General features: G+C 37.6%; 1 protein-coding gene across 7 annotated transcripts in view; it reads right to left on the bottom strand.

The window, feature by feature from the left end:
- Positions 1 to 23,972, bottom strand: part of DNM3 (dynamin 3) — a 539,814-nt gene that overhangs the window by 289,607 nt on the left and 226,235 nt on the right. For 4 of the 7 annotated variants that reach the window (XM_078077964.1, XM_078077966.1, XM_078077970.1 and 1 more), the window contains exons 13-14: positions 5,800 to 5,851; positions 4,944 to 4,973 (exon numbers count right to left, since the gene is read on the bottom strand). In XM_078077964.1, coding sequence (XP_077934090.1) covers positions 4,944 to 4,973; positions 5,800 to 5,851 — 82 coding nt within the window. The remainder of the gene's footprint in view (positions 1 to 4,943; positions 4,974 to 5,799; positions 5,852 to 23,972) is intronic. The other 3 variants (XM_078077967.1, XM_078077969.1, XM_078077971.1) reach the window with 1 other exon arrangement.

The raw sequence follows: 23,972 nt of genomic DNA, 5'->3' as shown, positions 1-23,972 counted from the left end.
ACAGGATAAGATATTCTGAGAGAGAGAGACCACATCCACACAACTTTTATTACAGTATGTTGCTATAATTGTTCTAATTTATTATTAGTTATTGTTGTTAATCTCTTGCTGTGCCTAATTTATAAATTAAACTTTATCACAGGTATGTATGTATAGAAAAAAACATATGTAGGGTTTGGTACTACCCACAATTTCAGGCTGGGGGTCTTGAAATGTATCTCCCACAGATAAAAGGGGAACTACTGTACACTTTTTCTCCAATTTCATTAAACTCCCCAGTGCTCTGTCTTGCTCATTTCCATTCAGTTTTCAGTCAACCCCATCTTTTTTCGTTTCTTTATCTGGGCACAAGTTCAGATTATATTTTTCTGTTTCCCCTGCAGTTAGGTGAGGCCAAATGACTGAGTTCTGGTCAATCAATGGAATGGGAATGCAAAACGTGTGACACTTCCAGGTTGGTCCTTAAAAACTTCCCTCACTCAGGCTTCTTTCTCTTTCCCATCTGCTGGAAGAATAAAGAGGGTTCTAAAGTCCATGACTGACCATGTAAAGCAGAGAAGTCCCCCATCCCTGCCACCAGCATCTCAATGACCTTCACTGGAATGACCTTCATTGAACTAAATTGTTATTATACTAAGCTACTGAAATTCTGGGGTTGTTTGTTACTTGGTTGACCTGTCCTGACTAATGTCCTGACTAATACATCAGTCATGAGATTATACAATTCTTTATTTCAACCTCTCTTTTCAAAACTTTAACTCTTTTATTCTCTTGATTTTATTTGCTGCTTCCTTGGAAAAAAACCCAGCTCAGGATATCAATTCCATTGTCTGGTTTCTCAGCTTTATGCTACCTTTTAACTGTAAGGTACAAGAGTAATGCTACCTTCTAGCTGTAGAATAGAAGAGCAATTCACAAGACCAAAAGGACTGGTACAGCCTCAGGTGATCCCCAGTACTGCACAGAATCTTCTATCACTCCACCTATTTTGACAACTTCCCCAGTGTTTCTTGAACTCTAGGAAACATCTATTACTAATTGGCCATTCCCTCCTTGAAATGATTTCTTCCCTTGGCTCTCATTGTACTACTCCCCAAGTTCTCCTACCTCTCTTTCACTTCATAGACTCCTTTTCAGTTCCTCATTCTACCACAACTCTTATTTATCCATTATCCTTTAAATCCCATATTTTCTTCCATACTTTTATCCATTGGAGGCAATTTCATCTACTCCCTTGACTTCAACTACCATGCATACATTGACAGCTGTAAAACATATCTCCAGTCTAGACAAGTCTTGAACCTCAACCCTACTGAGGTCTCAATAGGCACAAAAAATGTAATGAAACTGAAATCATCACCTTCTCCCATCTCCCCTGAAATCTGCTTCTCCTTCCCCTGCATTCCCTTTGTCAGTGGATCCTCTTAGCCATAGCCTGGAAAGAGAACTCCCTCCTCCCAACTCCACAACTGTTTATAACTCTTCCCACCCTCTAAATGTATTTTGGATCTGTCCCTTCTACATACTTGTTGCTACCAACATTTGTATTTTACCTGAATTATTCAAAAACATCTTCACCCAATTTCCACATCTCTAGTTTTACTCCTCCAAATCATCCCATGTGACTGATACACAGATCTTTCCACCATGCAAGTCAGATGATATCCCTTCCCTATTGGGAATCCTTCAATGGCTCCCTACTACCTTTGGAATAAATAGTTCTCTGTCTCTTCTCAACTCTAGACACTTCTATACAACATCCCTCTGGACATTTTTACTCCTGTCTCCCACGGTGCCTCATATGCAACATATCTACCCTTCCTAACTCTGAATCCAAATCTGAGTTTCTCACTATATTTCTTTCTCCATGAAGAGCACCACTATCTCACCTGTGCCTAAATCATATATCTAAACAGCATTGCTGACAATGCCCGGCCCTCTCCCCAACATCCAGTTCATCACAAATCCTCCTGAAAGTATCAGCTTCTCCTCAAATCCAGCACAAACATCTGAGCCCAGATCATCATAATCTCTTGTCTTCAATAGCCTCCTAACTTGTCTCCTTTTTCTAACCTTGCCCTCCCTTCAAAACCTTTCACATATAGGCAGAATGATCCTGCTAAAATGTTATGATTGTGCTTACAATGATACTCCATGGCTTTCCGCATCACAAAAAAAAAAAAAAAAAAAAAAAAATAGCTTTAATGGAGCTTAGGTCCTGGTGAAGGAAGATGAAAAAATAAATAAACAACATAAGAAGATAATAGATAATGTCAAGACACTAGGGAGGGAAGGTGATTTTAGATCTGATGGCCAGGGCCAATCTATTCCAGAAGTGACATTTCAGGGAGACCTGAAGGATTAGAAGGAGCTAGCCTTGAAAAAGGAGGCAGACATCAATTTGCTTACTTACCATCATCCCCACTGGGCTGTGAGGTCCCCGAGGACAGAACCCATGATTTATTTATCATTCTGTTCTAAACATCTACCACAGTTTTTCATACTCTTAGGTTTTGAATACATATTTGATGCATGAAGGGATGAATGAAGGTTACCTTTAAATTACTGGGCAGTGCAACTTTCAACTAATTGTGTGCTCACATTTTTTTGTACAAATGTTGACATCCACTTGTGGAACTTTCAAGCTGACAAATTTCTAGGCAGCCAAAAATGAATGGGATTGTCTTTAAAGAGTTTTGCTTTCTTTAATTCCTTCTAAAATATTTCAGAGCACACTCCGTACAGCAGAATTTCTTACAACCAGGAGCCCTGAGGGAATAGCAGAATGGATGAACCACCTGTGGGATAGCACAGGGTATTTCAGCCCCACCAACCATAAAAGCCAGCATCAGTTAACAGACCGGGCTCCAAGGGTCCCCAGCTTTGGGATTCTTAATAGGAAAAAACTTTTTATACAAATTCAAATCAACCTCAGACATTCAGATTCATAAAGAAAATGATTTCAAGTAATTATAGTTCATTTCTGCTAAGCAGCAAAAAAAATAAAAAAAAGATTCTCTAAAATATACTGTATTGCATGTAATTACTGATTTGATCTTGGAATATAAGATATTCAGGTTCATAACCCCTTACTTGCAAAGTAAAAGTTTTTTTTTTTTTTAAACAGACAAGTAGGGGCACCTGGGTGGCTCAGTGGCTCAGTCAGTTAAGTGCCAACTCTTGATTTCGGCTCAGGTCATGATCTCTGGGTCGCCCCTCCCCCACCTCTCTCTCTCCCTCTAAAAAATTTAAAACTAAATAAATAAAACAAATAAAACAAAAATTTAGCAGCAAAATCTAACCCGACATGAAAATGTTTATCTCTCATTTAATCTACTTAGTGAGACTGTTCATTTGTTTTACTGCAGAAACATGAAGTGTTTAATTAAAGGGTGCTGCCTCTGACTCCATAGGAATATTAAGTAATATAATATGATATATGCAATATACTTTTTTTCTAAAATCCAAAAAGTTCTGATATTAAAGGCACACCTGGCCCCAAGGGTTTGGAGTAGGGATCTGTGCTCTATTATGAGACTCACCCAATTCTATTATCTTGACTTTTAAGACTTCCATAATGTGTGGGCTTTGAAGTACTCAGGGGAAGTAAAGTCACGGAAACACCATTAGCATTATTTTAGCATTTGGAAGCAATATATAATTGAAAACTGTTCTGAATTTCCTTTCCATCTGATTTAAAATATGCACTTATGCCACTATACTATTGCTTTTCCAATAAGTATAAACTTCTATGAGCTACAGCTTCTGATCATGAGGAAAGTTTTATAGATAAATCCGTTATACATCAAGCCTTAATCTGGGCATTGCAATCTTCACAATAATTTGCCATAGCTTCTAATTTTCCCAAATGTTTCATTGTTCTCATTTTATAACTTTTGTAATTTTCTTATATTTTATATTTTTTCTCCCAAAAGTTTCAAGAACAGCACCTGCCTGCTGAGAGCAAGGTAAACACTATTTGCGAGGCACACATCCAGTACCCAGCTGCAAACCTCATTATGAAATTATTTCTGATTTTTACAATCATCCTACGGATATATTTTCATCCTTCTCATCACATAACTGAGCAAACTCAGGTTCCATTTGTCCCAAGCCACATGGCTACTAAATGACAGAGCAGAATTTGAACCCAGGAATGTCTAGTTCCAAAGATTGTTTCTTCCAAAACATCATGAAGCAAATAATTGGCCCATGCTCCAATCTCATTCTCAACTTTAGCACAATTGGAAGAAAGACTTTAAAGCTGCTTCATTTGTGGTAGAAATTAGAGTGTAATGTTTTTTTGGGTTTTTTTAATGCCTATGCCAGTAATTTGACAGTATCTTTATACTTCCATAAAGTGAAGATACAGTATCTGGTTTTAAAAGATTCAACTTTAAAGCCATGTAAGATAGCAATTGATGTAATTTGGATTTTATTTTTTTTAAATAAATACAAATAATTGTAATTGAGTAGGCTTATCAACAAATACATCAAAATCAGATGTTTAATATTCACCCACCTTTTAGAAGCACGAACTACATTTATTGGAAATATTATCATACAAGTTGTAGAGCAAGGCTTACACCTTGTAACAACATAGCATAAAGGGACAGAGATGGAGATCATTAATGATTTTAATTATTTTAAGGCCCATTAAAATTAGAGAAATATCAAAGCACCCACAGTGTTAAGGGTTTATTATTACAGCATTTTAGAGTTTACTAGTTCATACCTTTCAATCACAGCAAGTTATCAGCAGTGAAGGGATGAACCCTCTTAAGAGGATTTTTATTTCAATGATACAGTGTTACGGACAAGACAACCTAAGTTTAAAAAAATTAGTAGCAAGCGCTAGTTGAGTTAATCAGTTAAAGACAAACTGTGCCCTTGGGAAGCTAAATGAAAAAGCAACAGTAAAGCTTACAGAACTTAGCTCGTACAATTTGCCTTGAAGGCGGAAGATTGGTTCCCTGAAATAGCAAAGAATTATATGCTTTAGTTCAGAAAAAAGTTTTTAAAATAAAGTCTGTTATTACCTCTTCTCCTTTCAAAACAATGGAAAAATTTCTAGAGCAGAGGTTTCAATTTGTTCAATAATTGTACCTCTGAATTTAAAAAAAAACTATAAAATCATCATTGTTTTGACTTGAAGAGAAATAACAATGCAAATATTCATTATCACATAAAACATAAAAGAAACAGCAAACTGTCAGAGTTAATGCAATCTCTGCAGAGCGCTATTAGTCAGAGACAGCCGGTCAGCCCAAAACACAAAAACTCAAAGATCAGATCTTCTTAGGAATTAACATCTTCGTTAACCAACAGGAATTTGGTGTGGCAGAGAGTAAATCCAACAACTGCCTTCTTTATGAGCTGTCCCTTCACTGTTACCAAGCTGTGCAAATGTGTGAACTAGTCAGCAGCACCAAAAGCTCATGCAACTACTCACCATATTTTAACCTTGAACTGACTCACAGATTCCATGTTAAATCAAATTTAGGGGTAACATAAGCAAGCGAAGTAGGACACAAGGAGTCAATTTTGAAAAGCAGAGCAAATAGCAGAAAAGTTATTTAAAATAAATCAATAAAGTTAAATGCATAAAATAGCAAAAAAAAAAAAAAAAAAAAAGCAACGCACTCCAAAAACCTTACAAGCAAAAACAAAACAAAACAAAAAGCTGCATTTTCAGCAAAATTTGCACATGATTAATTTGCATTAAAAAATAATCAATCAAGCGACTGAGTTCAAATTCTTTGGGGCATGCATGCAACTGATTATTTTTAAAATGCCTACCTGATTTCCAACTGTGTTTTTCTTGTGAACCTGACTGCTCCTCTGCTGAGCACTGAGAAAAGCAAAGGAGACCAGCACTGAAGAAACGCATAATACTTTTTTTTGGAACAAGTAACACATTTTAAATATATACAGGCTTTCAAATGTATCAACAACTGAGGCAGAGCAAATTCCAAAAATCCAGGCCAGTTTAATTCTGGAAGCAAAACCAACTCAGGGGAATTAGTACCAATTAACCATCCCAAACCAAAAACATAACATCACGGTGTAGAAAGCTGTATTGCTACACTAATCACATGAGTCTGTGCAAGTATTTGTGATGTCCTGATAGATATACAGAATAGTTGCACTGAAAATTAACAGTTAACATTTACTGAGTATATGTTCTAAGAAGTATTTTACAGGCATTGGTGATTTTGATTTATATTTTTATTTTAACTCCATGAGGTAGTTACTATTATTCCTCTCATTTTACAGGCAGATAGAATGAGTCACAGAGAAGCAAAGTGGCTTTCTCAAAGTTACTCAGCTAGTAAGTGGTGGTACCAAGTAGTCTGATTCCAGATCCCAAACTCTTTGTGATATTACCCAATCTCATTGTTTTGAATTCTACTACATTCTGACAACTCCTAGAATGATCTCCAGCTTGGACCCATTTCCCCAATTCCAGACTCAAATGTTTTTGACAACTCACCCTCTCCACTTGGAAGTCTAATGGGCATCTCAAACTTAATATGCCAAAACTGAACTTGTGATGTCCTCCCTAAAACCTGCTCCACCACAGTTTTCCCCTCTTCAATTAGTGGCAATTTCATATTTCCAAGTGCTTAAGCCAAAATCCTTGATTCCTCCCCCTCTCTCACAGACTCCATATCCAGCCATGAGCAAATGCTATTGACTTTAAGATGTATTTAAAACTCGGGGCACCTGGGTGGTTCAGTCAGTTAAGTGTCCGACTCTTGGTTTCGGCTCAGGTCATGATCTCAGGGTGGTGAGATCAAGCCCCACACCCGGCTCCATGCTCAGGCAGGAGTTTGCTGGAGATTCTCTCTCTCTCTCCCCACTCTCTACCACTCTGCCCCCTCCCCCGCTCATGCACACATTCTGTCTCTCTCTCTCTCATAAATAAATCTTTAAAATAAAATGTATTTAAAATTCAACATCTTGGGTTTCCTGGCTGGCTCAGTCGGTGGAGCATGGAACTCTTGATCTCAGGACTGTAGGTTCAAGCTGCATGTTGGGTGTAGAAATTATTTAAAGATAAAATCTTTTTTAAAAAATACATTAATTAATTTAATCAAATAAAATCCAACATCTTTTTACCACCCCCCATGGCTACCACATTTGTCCCAGCCATGGTTATCTCTTATTTGTATTGTTATCACTTACTCTGGTCTCTGCTTCCACACTTGTCCCCCTAATATCAATTCTCAACACAGAGGCCAAAGTGATCCTTTTAAAAAGGGGATCCTTGCCATACTTCTGCTCAAAACGCTCTATACTACTATGCAATACCATTCTGTTCAGGATAAAAGTCCTTACAATGGTCCACAGGCCATACTCAACTGACCCCCCAACCTCTGCCTCTTTGAATCATCTACTCTCCCCACCTTGTTCACTGGAGAGGTCCAGCCACAATGACTCCTTTCTTTTTTTCGAACCTACCAAGCACAATCCCACCTCAAAGCCTTTATGCTGCTACCTGTTCCCTCTGCCTAGAATACTCACACACCATACAGCTGCATGGCTCTTGACATCACCTTCTTCAAGTCTTTGTTTAAATTTATCTTTTCAGTGAGACCTACCATGATGACCCTATTCAAAATTACATCCCTCCCCTTCTCCAGCACTCTCATCCTCTTTATACCATTCTATTTTCCTCTATGGCACTTTACACCTTCAAACATACTATATAGTTTACTGATTTTTGTGTATATCTATTTTCTGTCTTCTTCCATTAGAACATAAGCTCCTTGTGAGCAGAGGTTTTTGTCTGTTCCATGTCCCCAGTGCCTAGAAACTGCTCGGCACATAGTTGGCTTCAATGAGTATCTGTTGAATGAAAAGTCCAATGAGATTGATATCATTATAACACGAGCACAGAGGGATTAAGAGTCAGATTTGACCTCAACAATTTAACTCTGGAGTCCAGATATTTATGTGCTATGTTACTCTATCTCTCAAAAGAATGAAGGCTTTCTTTCAGTGAATTCATGAGTAAACACCTATTGATACAAGAAAATAAAAGTCACTGTGGCAATTCTGAAAAGCAATCCTGAACCCCCTCACTAGTTGTTTAAGAGTTTATAGAAGCGGGACACCTGGGTGGCTCAGTTGTTAAGTGTCTGCCTTCGGCTCAGGTCATGATCCCAGGGTGCTGGGATCGAGCCCCGCATCGGGCTCCCTGCTCAGCGGGAAGCCTGCTTCTCCTTCTCCCACTCCCCCTGCTTGTGTTCCCTCTCTCGCTGTGTCTCTCTCTGTCAAATAAAATCTTAAAAAAATAAATAAATAAAAATAAATTTAAAAAAAGTTTATAGAAGCTGTTTTAGAAATTGATGAAATAGTCTAAAATAGAGAAAACGTAGATTAAAGTCATCAATCAACCATTTAAAGTGATGGGATCTTGTGGTTCAGTAGCACATCACAAATCACACATTTAGAACAGCTGTTCAAATTAGCAATCTTTTATAATCTACTGTGATGTATTTAACTTGCTTCTCTTCATTCAATCTCAGGAAGAAACAAACACTACATTCAAATGAGGTTGGGGAAGGCGTGAGTGGTAAAAGGGCACACAGTATTTGATTACTAAAGATATTTTGTGTATTTTTTTTTTGTTTTTCCATTTGCTAATTTCAGGGTTTGAGCTTCTTCTTTCCTCATTGTTTTTTGTTATTTTTCTAGTTTTTAGTTAAATGCTTGCTACCCTAATCACTATGAAATTCATCTCTCTCCAACCATTTCTCTACATAATCCAAATCTACTTTATTAAGGTTTTTGTGGTGAGGTTGTAAATGAGATAAATTTTGCGTCAGGCTATGGTCAGAGGTCTGATGCACCCACACTGCCCTCTGGCTGCCCACCATGCCCTGAACCATGGAGTGTGTCTAAAGTGTTTCTCTTCTGGGGCTTCAGATCTTGGCCATCCTTTCTTTCTCCAGGCCTGCAGGTTCCCCCTCTTCAGGGAAGAACTGGGACCAGCTACAATTGTACTATGATCATGCCACCTTCATGGCTATGGTCATCCTTTCCAAACCATAATTTTATTAGGGTTTTCTTCAGGGGAAATGTTTTAAAATAAAGCATTTACTAGTAGTGATAATTTTAAACTATGATAGATCCACAGGTGTTTAAAGCAGGCAAACTATTGGGGACCCTTGAATTATGTGTATAACCCTTAAAATCACATAAGAGAAAAATAGCAGAACATAAAGTGAAAGAGATTGTTGATGACTCCCTGTGCTACCTTAAGCAAAGAACATGGCCCATACAGACCTCAGTGCCTTATCTATAAAGTGTGAATGAGTGTGTGTGTGTCTGTGTGTGTGTGTGTGTCTGTGTGTGTAGACAGAGAGACAGAGACAAGGGGTGGGGAACTACCCTAGCTGTTTCTTAGGTTCCTCTTAGATCCAAGATTCCTTGAGAGGCAAAGTTATTCCCAGAAGCTTATGACCTATACTACATAAAGAGACTTTCCACTGACAGAATCCGTATCTACTAAATAATCATATTTAGGATCTACCATATTCTAAGAACATGCAGGAGGAAAAAGATTTATTTTGTAATCCCATATCAAGTATTAGTGTTAAAACAAACACTATGGGGTGCCTGGATGGCACAGTCAGTTGAATGTCTGACTCTTGGTTTCGGCTCAGGTCATGGTCTCAGGGTTGTGAAATCAAGCCCTGTGCTGGGCTCTGTGCTTAGCACAGAGTCTGCTTCAGATTCTCTCTCTCCCCCTCCCTCTGCCCTTCCGCTCATGTACTCTCTCTCTCAAATAAATAATAAATCTTTTTAAAAAACCCAAATACTAAAGTGCTCAACATCGCTCAGCATCAGGGAAATCCAAGTCAAAACCTCAATGATACCACCTCACACCAGTCAGAATGGCTAAAATTAACAAGTCAGGAAAGGACAGATGTTGGTGGGGAGGCGGAGAAAGGGAACCCTCCTACACTGTTGGTGGGAATGCAAGCTGGTGCAACCACTCTGGAAAACAGTATGGAGGTTCCTCAAAAAGTTGAAAATAGAGCTACCATACAACCCAGCAATTGCACTACTGGGTATTTACCCCAAAGATACAAATGTAGGGATCCGAAGGGGTACATGCACCCCGATGTTTATAGCAGCAATGTCCACAATAGCCAAACTGTGGAAAGAGCCAAGATGTCCATCGACAGATGAATGGATAAAGAAGATGTGGTATATATATACAATGGAATATTATGCAGCCATTAAAAGGAATGAAATCTTGCCATTTGCAACGATGTGGATGGAACTGGAGGGTATTATGCTGAGTGAAATAAATCAGTCAGAGAAAGACATGTATTATATGATCTCACTGATATGAGGAATTCTTAATCTCAGGAAACAAACTGAGGGTTGCTGGAGTGGTGGGAGGTGGGAGGGATGGGGTGGCCAGGTGATAGACATTGGGGAAGGTATGTGCTACAGTGAGCACTGTGAATTGTGTAAGACTGTTGAATCACAGACCTGTACCTCTGAAACAAATAATACATTATATGTTTAAAAAAAAGAAGAAGATAGCAGGAAGGGAAAAATGAAGGGGGGGAAATCGGAGGGGGAGACGAACCATGAGAGACTATGGACTCTGAGAAACAAACTGAGGGTTCTAGAGGGGAGGGGCGTGGGGGGATGGGTTAGCCTGGTGATGGGTATTAAAGAGGGCACATACTGAATGGAGCACTGGGTCTTATAGGCAAACAATGTATCATGGAACACTACACCAAAAACTAATGATGTAATGTATGGTGATTAACATAACATAATATAAAAAAAAAGACATAAACTCAAATGGTAAATTAGAGCATGTGGGGGAAAAAAAAAAACCCAAATACTAAACTAACTTTACTTTTGACTGAAAGAATAACCTTTTCATAGCAACTGGCCCCATAAAGACAAGGATACTTATTAAAGATGTATTTAGATACTTGAAGTTACTATATAAGCAACATAATAAAAAAATAAACTTCTAGTTAGAAAACATTCTTTATCATAATTCTTATATATGCAATGATGATTGAACTAAAAGTATTTTAAAATATTTATTTAAAAATGGGAGGACTTCTAGGAAGATAACAGAGTAGGAGGATCCTAAGCTGACTTGGTCCAACGAACATACCTAGATAACAGCAACATCAGTGCAACCAAAGCAGAAAATGACCCAAAGACTGACAGGACAGACTTTCCACAGTTAATCATACAGAGGAGGTCACATCAAAAAAGGTCAGAGGCGCAAAGGCGGTGGGGAACCAAACTCCTGGTGAGACCAACCACAAATGGAAGGGACACCACAAGAGTGGAGAAGACCTCATACCAGGCACCCCAGGCACAGGGGACCTGCACTAGGAATACAAGTCCCCATAACATTTGGCTTTGAAAACTCGAGCTTAACTTCATGAGATTTTTACAGTGGGGCTTAACTCTGGTACTTTAAAAATCAGCAGGCTCAACTCTGGGAGATGTGGAGAGGGACAAGAAACTAAGTCCCTGCCCTTAATGAAACAGTACAGCAAATAAAACCACCTAGATACAGAAGCAACAGTTTGAAAAGCACATGGAATATATGGGAAGGAGATTTATTTACCAATTTCAGAACGAATGCTGGAGGGGCAAAAATCATTAGGAGAATTCTCCAAGAACAAAAGAGCTGGCAAGTGCCATTTCTTCCCATGCACCCATCCCCATCCCAAGCCTAGACAGCCAGATACCTGCGGGAAGCAGCTTCAATAACCTCTACCTATCTTGTTGACACTGTGTTCCCCACCCCCACATTCTGTGGATTCACCCCATCCAACCTGCCCCACTCTGCAGAAGTCCCCTCAAAGTGGCTCTTATTGTATCTCATCCTGCAAGCAGCCCCAACAGGGACTGACACCACTCCAAAGTGACTCCTGCCCTGATGAAAGGGGAAAATAACCACACATACCAATCCTATTGCATCCCCAGCAGCCAGGCCTTATAACTGGCAATGCAGAGAGAGTCCCCTGCTGATCAGTGTATCTGCAGTCCCAGCAGACAGTATGGGGGCAGGTATCTTGGTCTAAATGCCAGCCCCACCCACCAACAAAAACCTCCCAGGAGGCAGCACAGGGAGAGAGCCCTGCAGTTTGGGGTCACTTTGCAGTCCTGACAAATAGGCTGAGGGCAGACATCTAGTCTGACTGCCCCATTACCCAACTACAAGCCCACAGGGGCCCCTGGCTGGCCCCTTAACAGCAAAGGGACTAAATCTTGCCCAAAACAGGTAAAGTGAGCCATTACAGTTGACTGGACTGAAGGCAAAGAAAGCTTAGCCACAACAATAGGGTACATGAAACCCATACAGGAGACACCCCTGAACTGCCTGGTTCTGGTGAACAGAGGTCCTTGTGCTACAGGGCACCACAGGACCTCTTCCTCATAAAACCACTACTTTCAAGATCCAGGAGACGTAACTGCTTTTCCTAATACATAGACACAAACACAGTTAGACAAAATGAGGAGACAGAGGAATATGTCACAAATTAAAGAATAGGACAAAACCACAGCAACAGAGCTAAATGAAACAAAGACAAGAATATGTCTGATTTAAAAAAAAATCAAAGTAATGGTCATAAAGATACTTAATGGACTTGAGAAAAGGATGGAGGATCTCAGTGAGACCTTCAACAAAAAGATAGAAAATATAAAAAAGAACCAATCAGAGATGAAGAACTCAATAAATGAAATTAAAAATACACTATAGGAATCTAGTAATAGTAGATTTGAGGAGGCAGAAGAATGGATCAACAAGCTGGAAGACAGAGTACTGGAAAGAAACCAAGCTGAACAGCAAAAAGAAAAAAAAATTAATAAAAAAATGAGATAGGTTAAGGGAACTCAGCAACATCATCAAGTATAATAACATTTGCATTATAGGGATTCCAGAAGGAGAAGAAAAGGGGGCAGAAATTTTATTTGAGGAAATAATAGCTGAAAACTTCCCTAATCTGTGGAAGGAAACAGGTATCTGATTCCAGAAGGCACAGAGAGCGCCCAATAAAATCAACCCAAGAAGGCCCACACCAAGACACATAATAATTAAAATGGCAAAAGTAGTGATAAAGAGAAGTTTAAAAGCAGCAAGAGAAAAGAAAACAGTTACATAGAAGGGAAACCCCATAAGGCTATGAGCTGATTTTTCAGCAGAAACTTTGCAGGCCAGAAGAGAGTGGAATGGTATATTCAATGTGCTGAAAGGAAAAAACCTGCAACCAAACATACTTTACTCAGCAAGGCTATTATTCAGAATAGAAGGAGAGATAATTTCCCAGACAACAAAGGTTAAAGGAGTTCTTCACAATTAAACCAGCCTTACAAGAAACATTAAAGGGAATCCTTTGAGCAGAAAGAAAAGGCCATACTCAGGTGTAAGAAAATTGTGAAAGGAAAAAATTTCAGTTAAATACAAACATAATGAAAGTATTAGATTAATCACTTATAAAACCAGTACGGAGGTTAAAGCACAAAGGCAGTAAAATCAGTTATATCTATAAATATCAGTCAAGAGATTCACAAAATAAGAGGATGTAAAGTATGACATCATATACATGAAACATGGGAGGGGGAAGAAAAATTTAGTGCTTTTGGAATGGGTTCAAACTTAAGTGACCATTAACTTAATATAGACTGCTATATGCATAAAATGGTATATATGAGCCTAAGGGTAACCACAAATTAAAAACCTGTAATAGATATGCAAAAAATAAGAAGAAAGCAATCCAAGCATACACTAAAGAGAGACATAAAACCATAAGGGAAGAGAGCAAGAGAAGTAAGGAACAGGGAAGAACTACAAAAACAACCATAAAACAAGTAACAAAATGGCAATAAGTGCATACCAATCAATAATTACTTTGGATGTAAATGGACTAAATGCTCCAATCAAAAGACCTCGAGTGACTGATGGATAAAAAAAAAAAAAAAGCAACACCCATCTATGGGCTACCTACAAGAAACTCACTTCAGACCTAAAGATACATGCAAATTGAAAGTGAAGGGATGGAATAAGCATTTACCATGCAAATGGAGGCAAAAAGAAAGCTGGGGTAGCAATATTTTTATCAGACAATATAGACTTTAAAACAAAGACTGCAACAAGAGACAAAGAAGGACCCTATATAATGATAAAGGCAATAATCCAACCAGAGTATATAACAGTTGTAAATATTTGTAGGCCCAACATAGGAACAACTAAATACATAAAGCAACCATTAACAGACATAAAGGAAGAAACTGACAGTAATACAACAATAGTAGTGAACTTTAACACCCCACTAACATCAATGGATAGATCAGCCAGGCAGAATATCTACAAGGAAATAGTATCTGAGTGACACATTAAACCAAATGGATCTAACAGATAAATTTGAACATTCTATCCAAAAACAGTGGAATACATAATCTTTTCAAGTGTACATGAAACATTCTCCAGAATACATCACAATTAGGCCACAAAACAAGGTTTTTATTCAACAAATTCAAAAAGATTGAAATCGTATCATGGATCTTTTCTGACCACAATGGTATAAAACTAGAAGCCATTCACAAGAAAAAAAAAGTAGAAAGAACACAAATACATGGAGGCTAAATAACATGCTACTAAACAATGAATGTGTCAACCAAGAAATTCAAAGAGGAAATAAAAAATACATGGGGAGAAATGAAAATGAAAACACATGGTCCAAAATCTTTGAGATGCAGCATAAGCTGTTCAGAGAGGGATGATTATAGCAATACAGGCCTATCTCAAAAAGCAAGAAAAATCTCAAATAAGCAACCTAAGCTTACACCTAAAGGAGCTAGAAAAAGGAAAACAGAGCCCAAAGCCAGTAGAAGGAAGAAAATAAAAATTAGAGCAGAAACAAATGAAATAGAGACTAAAAAAAATAAAAACCAATAAAACAGATTAATGAAACCAGAAGCTGGTTCTTAGAAAAAATCAACAAAACTCTTTATCTTTAGCCAGACTCATCAAGAAAAAGAGAGAGGTCTCAAATAAATAAAATCTGAAATAAAGGAGGAGAAATAACAACCCACACCATAGAAATAGAAAGGATTATAAGAGAATATTATGAAAAATTATATGCCAACAAATCAGACAACCTACAAGAAATTCCTAGAAACATATAACCTTCCAAAGCTGAATCAGGAAAAAACAAAATTAGAACAGACCCATTACCAGCAGTGAAATTGAATCAGTAAAAAAAAAAAAAAAAAAAAAACCTCCAAACAAAAGTCCAAGACAAGACGACTTCATATGTGAATTCTACCAAACATTTAAAGTAGAGTTAACACCTATTCTTCTTGAAATATTCCAAATAATAGAAGAGGAAGGAAAGCATCCAAATTCATTCTGAGGCCAGTATTACCCTGATACTAAAACCAGATAAAGATACCACAAAAAAGGAAAACCACAGGCCAATATCTTTGATGAACACAGATGCAGAAATCCTCAACAACACCAAAAAATAAAAAAGAAAGAAAGAAAGAAATCCTCAACGAAATCTTAGCAAAACAAATCTAACAAAACATTAAGAGATCATTCATCATGATCAAGTGGGATTTATTCCAGGGATGCAAGAGTGGTTCAATATTCGCAAATTAATCACATTGACAAGAGAAAAGAGACAAACCATATAATCACCTCACTAGATGCATAAAAAGCATTTGACAAACTACATCATCCATTCATGGTAAAAACTCAACAAAGTAGGTTTAGAAGGAACATACCCCAACATAATAAAGGCCTTATATGAAAAACACATAGCTAACATCATAATCAGTGGTGAAAAAACAAGAGCTTTTCCTCTAAGAACAGGAACAAAATCAAGATGTCCACTCTCACCACTTTTGTTCAACATAGTACTGAAAGTTCTAGCCACGAAAATCAAACAAGAAAAGGAAGTAAAAGGCATCCAGATTGGTAAGGAAGAAGTAAAACTGTCACTATTTGCAGATGACATGATACTTTATATAGAAAACCTGAAAGAATCCACCAAAAAACTACTAGAACTAATACATCAATAGTCTCAGGATACAAAATTAATATGTGGAAATCTGATGCATTTCTATATGCTAATAATGAAATAGCAAAAAGAGAAATTAAGAAAACAAGCCCATTTATAATTGCTCCAAAAAGAATAAAATACCAGGGCACCTAGGTAGCTCAGTCGGTAAAGCTTCTGACTCTTGATCTCAGCTCAAGTCGTGATCTCAGGGTGATGGGATGGAGCCTTGCATCAGGCTCCATGCTAGGCATGGAGACTGCCTAAGATTCTTTCTCTCCTTCTGCTCCTCCCACCCCCCTCAAAAAATAAAAAATGAAATTAAATACCTAAGAATAAACTTAACCAAGGTGATGCTCATGGATTAGAAGAACCAATACTGTTAAAATGTCCATAGCACCCAAAGCAATCTTTCATGCAATCTCTATCAAAATACCAACAGCATTTTTCACAGAACTAGAGAAAATGACGCTAACATTTGTATGAAACCATAAAGACCCCAAATAGCCAAAGCAATCTTCAGAAAGAAAAACAAAGCTGGAGACATCACAATCCTGGGTTTTAAGATATACTACAAAGCTGTAATAATCAAAACAGTATGGTACAGGCACAAAAACAGACACATAGATCAATGGAACAGAAAAGAGAGCCCAGAAATAAACCCATGCTTTTATGGTCAATTAATCTACAACAAAGGAGACAAGAATATACAATGGGAAAAAGATAGTCTCTTCAACAAATGGCTTTGGGAAAACTGGAGTGCTACATATAAAAGAATGAAACTGTACCACTTTCTTACATCATACACAAAAATAAACTCAAAATGGTTTAAAGACCTAAATGTGAGACCTGAAACCATAAAATTCCTAGAAAAAAAAACATAGAAGTAATTTCTTTGATATTACAAAATTAAACTATTGGGACTATGCACAGCAAAGGAAACCAACAACAAAATGAAAAGAAAAACTACTGAATGGGAGGAGATATTGCAAATCATTTATCTGATTAGGGGTACATATACAAAATATATAAAGAACTTATGCAACTCAACACCCGAAAACCAAATAATCCAATTTAAAAATGGACAGATCTGATTAGACATTTTTCCAAAGAAGACATACAGATGGCCAACAGACATATGAAAAGATGCTCAACATCACTAATCATCAGGGAAATGCAAATCAAAACCACAATGAGATATCACCTCACACCTGTCAGAATGGCTAAAATCAGAAACAGAAGAAATAACAAGTACTGGCAAAGATGAAGAGAAAAAGGAAATCTCATGCACTGCTGGTGGGAATTCAACCTGGTACAGCCACTGAGGAAAACAGTATGGAGGTTCCTCAAAAAATTTAAAATAGAATTACCATATGATCCAGTAATTCCACTAAAGGGTATTTAGCCAACAAAAATGAAAACACAATTTGAAAAGACATATGCCCTTTTATGTTTATTTCAGCATTATTTACAATAGCCAATATATGCAAGAAACCCACCTGTCCATAGATAGATGAATGGATAATGAAGATGTAATATATAATATTGTATATAATTATATTATAGTTGTATGTATACACACACACACACACATACACATTATGGATTATTACTCAGCCATTAAAAAGAATGAAATCTTGCAATTTGCAACAACATGGATGGACCTAGAAAGTTATTACACTAACTGAAATAAGTCAATCAGAGAAAGAAGTATACCATATGATTTCACTCATATGTGGAAGAAACAAAACAAGTGAACAAAGATAAAAAGACAAACAATAAAAAACATTCTTAAATAAAAAGAACCAACTGGTGGTTGCCAGAGGGGAGGCTGGTGGGGGCATGAGTGAAACAGATAAAGGGGATTAAGAGTACACTTATTTTGATGAGCACTGAAAAATGTATAGAATTGTTGAATCGCCATATTGTATACCTGAAATGAATAGAATACTGTATGCTAATTATACTTGAATTTTTAAAAAAATAAACTAAAGGGTGCCTGAGTGGCTCAGTTGGTTAAGCAACTGCCTTCGGCTCAGGTCATGATCCTGGAGTCCCGGGATCGAGTCCCGCATCGGGCTCCCTGCTCAGCAGGGAGTCTGCTTCTCCCTCTCCCGCTCCCCCCTCTTGTGCTCTCTCTCTCTCTCAAATAAATAAATAAAATCTTAAAAAAAAAAAATAAAAATAAACTAAAAAAATAAATTTAATTTAATTTAAAAATATAACTAAATAAAAATTAAAATGTATTCATGGGAAACCATGTAAGGACTTGCAAGTTAATTTGAGCCTTTGGACATATTCTTGGTGATAGGTACTTAGTTGGTTATATCTGCAATATTGAAAACATACCGATATATAATGCTTTAATTTGACACAAGTCAAAAATTTTAGAGCACCAGTTATCTGCAAGGCACTCTGTAGAAGATATAAACACAAATAAGTACAGTTCTTGTAATCAGAAGCCTCCCATTTACCTAGTACGGGTAGTGAGCTACACAAAACACAAATAACATAGAAAGGATAAACTCCATACGAATAAGTATGTGAAGATGTAACAGAAAGCTAAAAAATAAAGTGCTTCTGTTCCAAATGTAGGATATAATTACCTTGTATCTTCTTATTCTGTGTGTGTGTTTGTTGTTAATTGTATAAATTCCTATTACACACAAGTCACTGTGGAAGGCTTTGCCAAAGCACCAACACACAGAAAACCAAATTAGGTTTATTTAGTTTAATTTTCTGAGACCTAATGATTTTAAAAGTATATAATAAGAGGCTTAAATTTTTGTAAAAATAAGAACACAATGAAATTCATTCAAAGAAAAAAATATTATCTTTTAACTCAAATTATTTTTTGCATATTCATTTCTATCCTTGTCAATGTGCACACATAATAAAAGATTCAAATAACAAAAGAGTGTGTCAAGGGGGTATGTGACCATTTTCCAAATAAGCCCTATGCATAGTAATAGGTCCAAATGTTCAGAGAAAAAAGATTATTTTAGTCTGATGTGATCTAAGATTTTCACAGAAAACTTAAAAAGAGGTTAGACATCAACAAAGGAAGACAAGCAACTGCATTCCAAGAGAATGGAGTAGTATTAGCAAAGCCAGGAGGTAAAAAATGAGGCATGTTGTGGAAAGTAAAACTATTATGGCAAAATTATATAATCACAGACTCAGGTTTGTAAAATGACCTTAAGAGCCATCTAGTACAATAACTGTATGTTGAAGCCAATTATGAAGAATTTGGCCACTATATTAGAGACAGCAAAAAGTATTCAAAGTTTCTGAGCCAGCAAATGGCATGATCAAAGCAGTGTTTTAGTAAAATTACCTCCCTGAAATGGGTAGTATTGACTCTGAAGCAGGGAAGACAGGAAACAGTCAGCCTAGACCCCCTCCCTCTGACTGCTGGAGTCCTGCCCAGCCTTCAAAGTCAATCGAGTACCATTTCTGGATTATGCCTTCTTAGAAACCTCCAGTTATCTCTCTTTCCCATGAACTCCCAAAGCTCTGGGCCTGTGCCTGTATTATATAAACAGGACTTTGTTATAGGCTGATCTCAACTCCCCTCCAACTATGTCTGCTCCTTGATGGCTGGTCGTGTGCTACATTAATCTGGGTATCTTTACCTCTCTTACCACCAGCATTACCTAGCACAGTGTTTATAGTAGTTTCTTAAGAAATAGTTATGAAATTCTATTTTGATACCAAGCTTATTTTTAACTAGATCATTAATGTTATCTGCAATAGGAAGTTTAAATATTTTGAAGACATGTGCCATGGACAGGTGCTGCAGCAAGAGTATAGTACATTGAGGGATCCAAAAGAGGTCAGTCTGGCCAGAGCACAGGGCTAGGGGGTGAGACAGACAGAAATAGTGACAACAGAATAGCTAAAGAGGTAAGCAGAAGATGGATTCTACAGGACCTTAGAAACCATACTAATCAGTTTAGACTTTACTCTGAAAGTAATAGGGAACCCCAGAAGGAATGAGAATGAACATGACAAGAGGCAGGGAGACTACTGTAGTAACCCAGGCAAGAAAAGACTAACTTTAGTAGTAGTAATGATGACAGGAAGAAATAGACAAGCTCAAAAAATATTACAGAGGCAGAATCAAATGGACTTGATAAAGATGGAGGGAAACAAAGAAGGGGAAGAAGGAGTAGAAAATGATGCTCAGGTTTCTGGTTTGAGCAACTGGGAGTTCCCATCCACAGAGAGAGGGAACAATGGGGAGGAGTAAATTCTACAATCACATGATGAGCTTAATTTAGAAATATTTGGTTGTGGCTTCTGTAAGGTATACAAGTAGAGATGCCTAGTATGTAGTGGAATATGGTACACAGTCCAGGAACAAGTTCTGGAATGGAGGTCTAGATTTAGAGTCATCAGATAAAGATGGTAACTGCAATCATTGCAGTGGGAGGTATTGGTCAGGGATAGTGCAGTTAAGTGAGAAAAGAAGAGGATCTATGAAAGACTCATGATAAAAAACAGTTGTTAAGCAATGATCAGAGGATAAAGAGCTCCAAAATAAAACTGAGAAGGTGCGGCTAGAACAGAAAGAGGAAAACCAGGAGACAGTGGAGGGGTACTGAAGCAAAGGAACAGATCTCAACAAGAAATGGTTATGGTGTAAAATGAAAGACTCAGAATTGTCCATTGGATTAACTGTTCTGTCTCAACCAAAAGCAGTCTCAGTAGAGTAGTGTGGGAGAAACAAGACTGCAGTGGGCTGGACACCTGGGTGGCTCAGTCAGTTCATTGCGACTGCCTTCAGCTCAGATCATGATCCCAAGGTCCTGGGATCGAGTCCCGCATCGGGCTCCCTGCTCAGCAGGGAGTCGGCTTCTCCCCCGGCCCCTCCTCCCTCTCGTTCTCCCAATCTCTCTCTCTCAAATAATAAATAAATAAAATCTTAAAAAAAAAAAAAAACTGCAGTGGACTGAAAAGTGAAACACAAATGAGAAAGAAAAAAGTGGAGTCTAAATCTAAGGTTGACTCTAAGTCAACCCATACAGGGCGCAAGTGAATCAAGAAAATGGAGTCCCTCAAAGATGCAGATTCCATGGCAAATGTTAGGGTGTGCCTCTCCCTCCACCACTATGTTTAGTTCGTAGAGATTTGGAATTAAATGAAACTTTAGTAGTAACCATGAGAGAGAAAATACTAGCAAAATGGTAACATACACACTATGGCAGTATAAGAAAAAGGCTCATCCTTTATACTTTGGTGACAGAGCATTTAAAGAGTTGACTGCCAGAATGGCTAACATTAATAAATCAGGAAACGACAGATGTTGGTGAGGATGCGGAGAAAGGGGAACCCTCCTACACTGTTGGTGGGAATACAAGTTGGTGCAGCCACTTTGGAAAATAGTATGGAGATTCCTCAAAAAGTTGAAAATAGAGCTACCCTATGACCCAGCAATTGCACTACTGGGTATTTACCCCAAAGATACAAATGTGATCCAAAGGGGCACGTGCACCCCAATGTTTATAGCAGCAATGTCCACAATAGCCAAACTGTGGAAAGAGCCAAGATGTCCATCAACAGATGAATGAATAAAGAAGATGTGGTATATATATATACAATGGAATATTATGCAGCCATCAAAAAAAACACAATGAAATCTTGCCATTTGCAATGACATGGATGGAACTGGAGGGTATTATGCTAAGCGAAATAAGTCAATCAGCGAAAGACAAGTATCATATGATCTCACTGATATGAGGAATTCTTAATCTCAGGAAACAAACTGAGGGTTGCTGGAGTGATGGGGGGTGGGAGGGATGGGGTGGCTGAGTGATAGACACTGGGGAGGGTATGTGCTATGGTGAGTGCTGTGAATTGTGTAAGACTGATGAATCACAGACCTGTACCTCTGAAACAAATAATACATTATATGTTAAAAAAAAAAAAAAAAAGAAGAAGAAGAAGAAGATAGTAGGAAGAGAAAAATGAAGGGGGGGAAATCGGAGCGGGAGACGAACCATGAAAGACTATGGACTCTGAGAAACAAACTAAGGGTTTTAGAGGGGAGGGGGTGGGGGGGATAGGTTAGCTCTGTGATGGGTATTAAGGAGGGCATGTACTGAATGGAGCACTGGGTGTTATACGCAAACAATGAATCATGGAACCCTATATCAAAAACTAATGATGTAATGTATGGTGACTAACATAACATAATAAAATAAAATAAAATAAAAAAATAAAGAGTTGACTGCACATTCCTAAGCCTTGGGGTTTGCTTAGCAGCAACTAACAAAGTTATCTCCTTTTTCTCTTCTAGTAGCTACCACTGTAGGTTACCACCAAGCAGTCAGTAAAGTATGGCTCACCAATGAAGGACTCAGCAATCAGCTGGACTCACCATACTCTAGAACTATGTTGTCCAATACAGTTTCTGGTAGCCAAATGTGGCTATATAAATCAAAAATTTAATTAATTAAAATTTAATTTAACTTTCATTTCATTTCATTTCTTTTGTTTTACTAGCCACATTTAAGCTACTCAATAGGTACATGTGGCTAGAAGCTATTGTATTGGACAGCACAGATTATAAAATATTCCCATCCCTTCAGAAAGTTCTATTGGATGGCACTGCTCTGGAGTTAAGGAAGCTCTTTCAGAATGTTCTTTTATATTACCCCAAGAAGATTATGAACACCCGTCGAGAGTCCCAAGAGTGCAGCTTATCACAAGCCAGCTTGGCTCCGTCCAATCAGATTGAAGCCAAAAGGGGAAGAAAACTACATGATGTCAATTCCCCCTGCAAGATCTTTAGTGAAGTCACAGGCTAAATATTATGCAAGAAAACCCTCTAGAACTTGGGGGCCTATCAAAGAAGGATGACTCACCTCCTAAGATCCATTTTAAGGATGAAGATAATATTCAAAATAACAGATTTGAGAATGAAAGAGAAAAGTACAAGTCTGCTTATTTTTAAAATGGTGCTTAAAACATTAGAATTCATAACTTATTTGAATAGGTGATACCAATGATGCCCTTGCAAGTTGTTCAACCCTATATTTCTACCCGATACTAGTCCCAGTAAGCAACCAAGCATTTAATTCCTGAATTGGCATGAGTCAAAAGAATAATCTTGTTATAATACCTAAAATTTGATTCCACAAGAGAGAACATTCTCATGTAAGAATAGGAACTAGAAACACTACTACAATAGAATATAATTGTGTATTAGGAAAAAAAAAAAGGAGAATGCAAAGGGAAAAACCAACATTGCTCTAAAATTTGGTGCCAAGGCTCCAATATACCACCTTTCATAAAATGGCAACAAAGGCATTCCAGAGGATCAGGAAAGAGATACAATGAATATTACAACCAATAGAATTTTCATGGTACTCATATAACAAGAATTGAAATCTGCACACTGTATCATTTCAGCTATGAGAAAACAGGTGTTGAGACTGACCGAGCAGATTGAAAAATGGACCTTGGTCTGCTGCTCGTGGCACAGAGATAATACTCTAATGGTCTATATCTGGAGCCTATTTTTCTCTTAAACCACTGGACTGCATAAGTCATAGACAGAAAGCAAATTGTGCCCATGGAACAAATGAAGAAGAGCCCAAGAATGTGAAAGTTCACTTCTCAAGGCATTCAGCTAACAAGCTTGCCTTTCTATTCAAATACAGCAGGATTACAGGGAAAGAGGGGAAGTGAATAAAAGAATAATTGGACTAGCTTTTGTTTTCTTACATAACAAAAACTAGTATTGTGTAAAAAAAATAGAATGTAGGGTTGTTTTTTTCAACAGAGAAGAATGATAAATTAAAATCCTTAAATCATGAGGAAAGTGGACATTTTCTTCTGAAATATTGGACTGTTAGATTCAGAAACTATATTATAGTTGAAAGATCAAGCTTTCAGAAA

Source organism: Halichoerus grypus, chromosome 7, assembly GCF_964656455.1.
Source record: "Halichoerus grypus chromosome 7, mHalGry1.hap1.1, whole genome shotgun sequence".
In the NCBI taxonomy this organism is placed as follows: domain Eukaryota; kingdom Metazoa; phylum Chordata; class Mammalia; order Carnivora; family Phocidae; genus Halichoerus; species Halichoerus grypus.
This window is presented reverse-complemented; position numbering and strand designations above follow the sequence as displayed.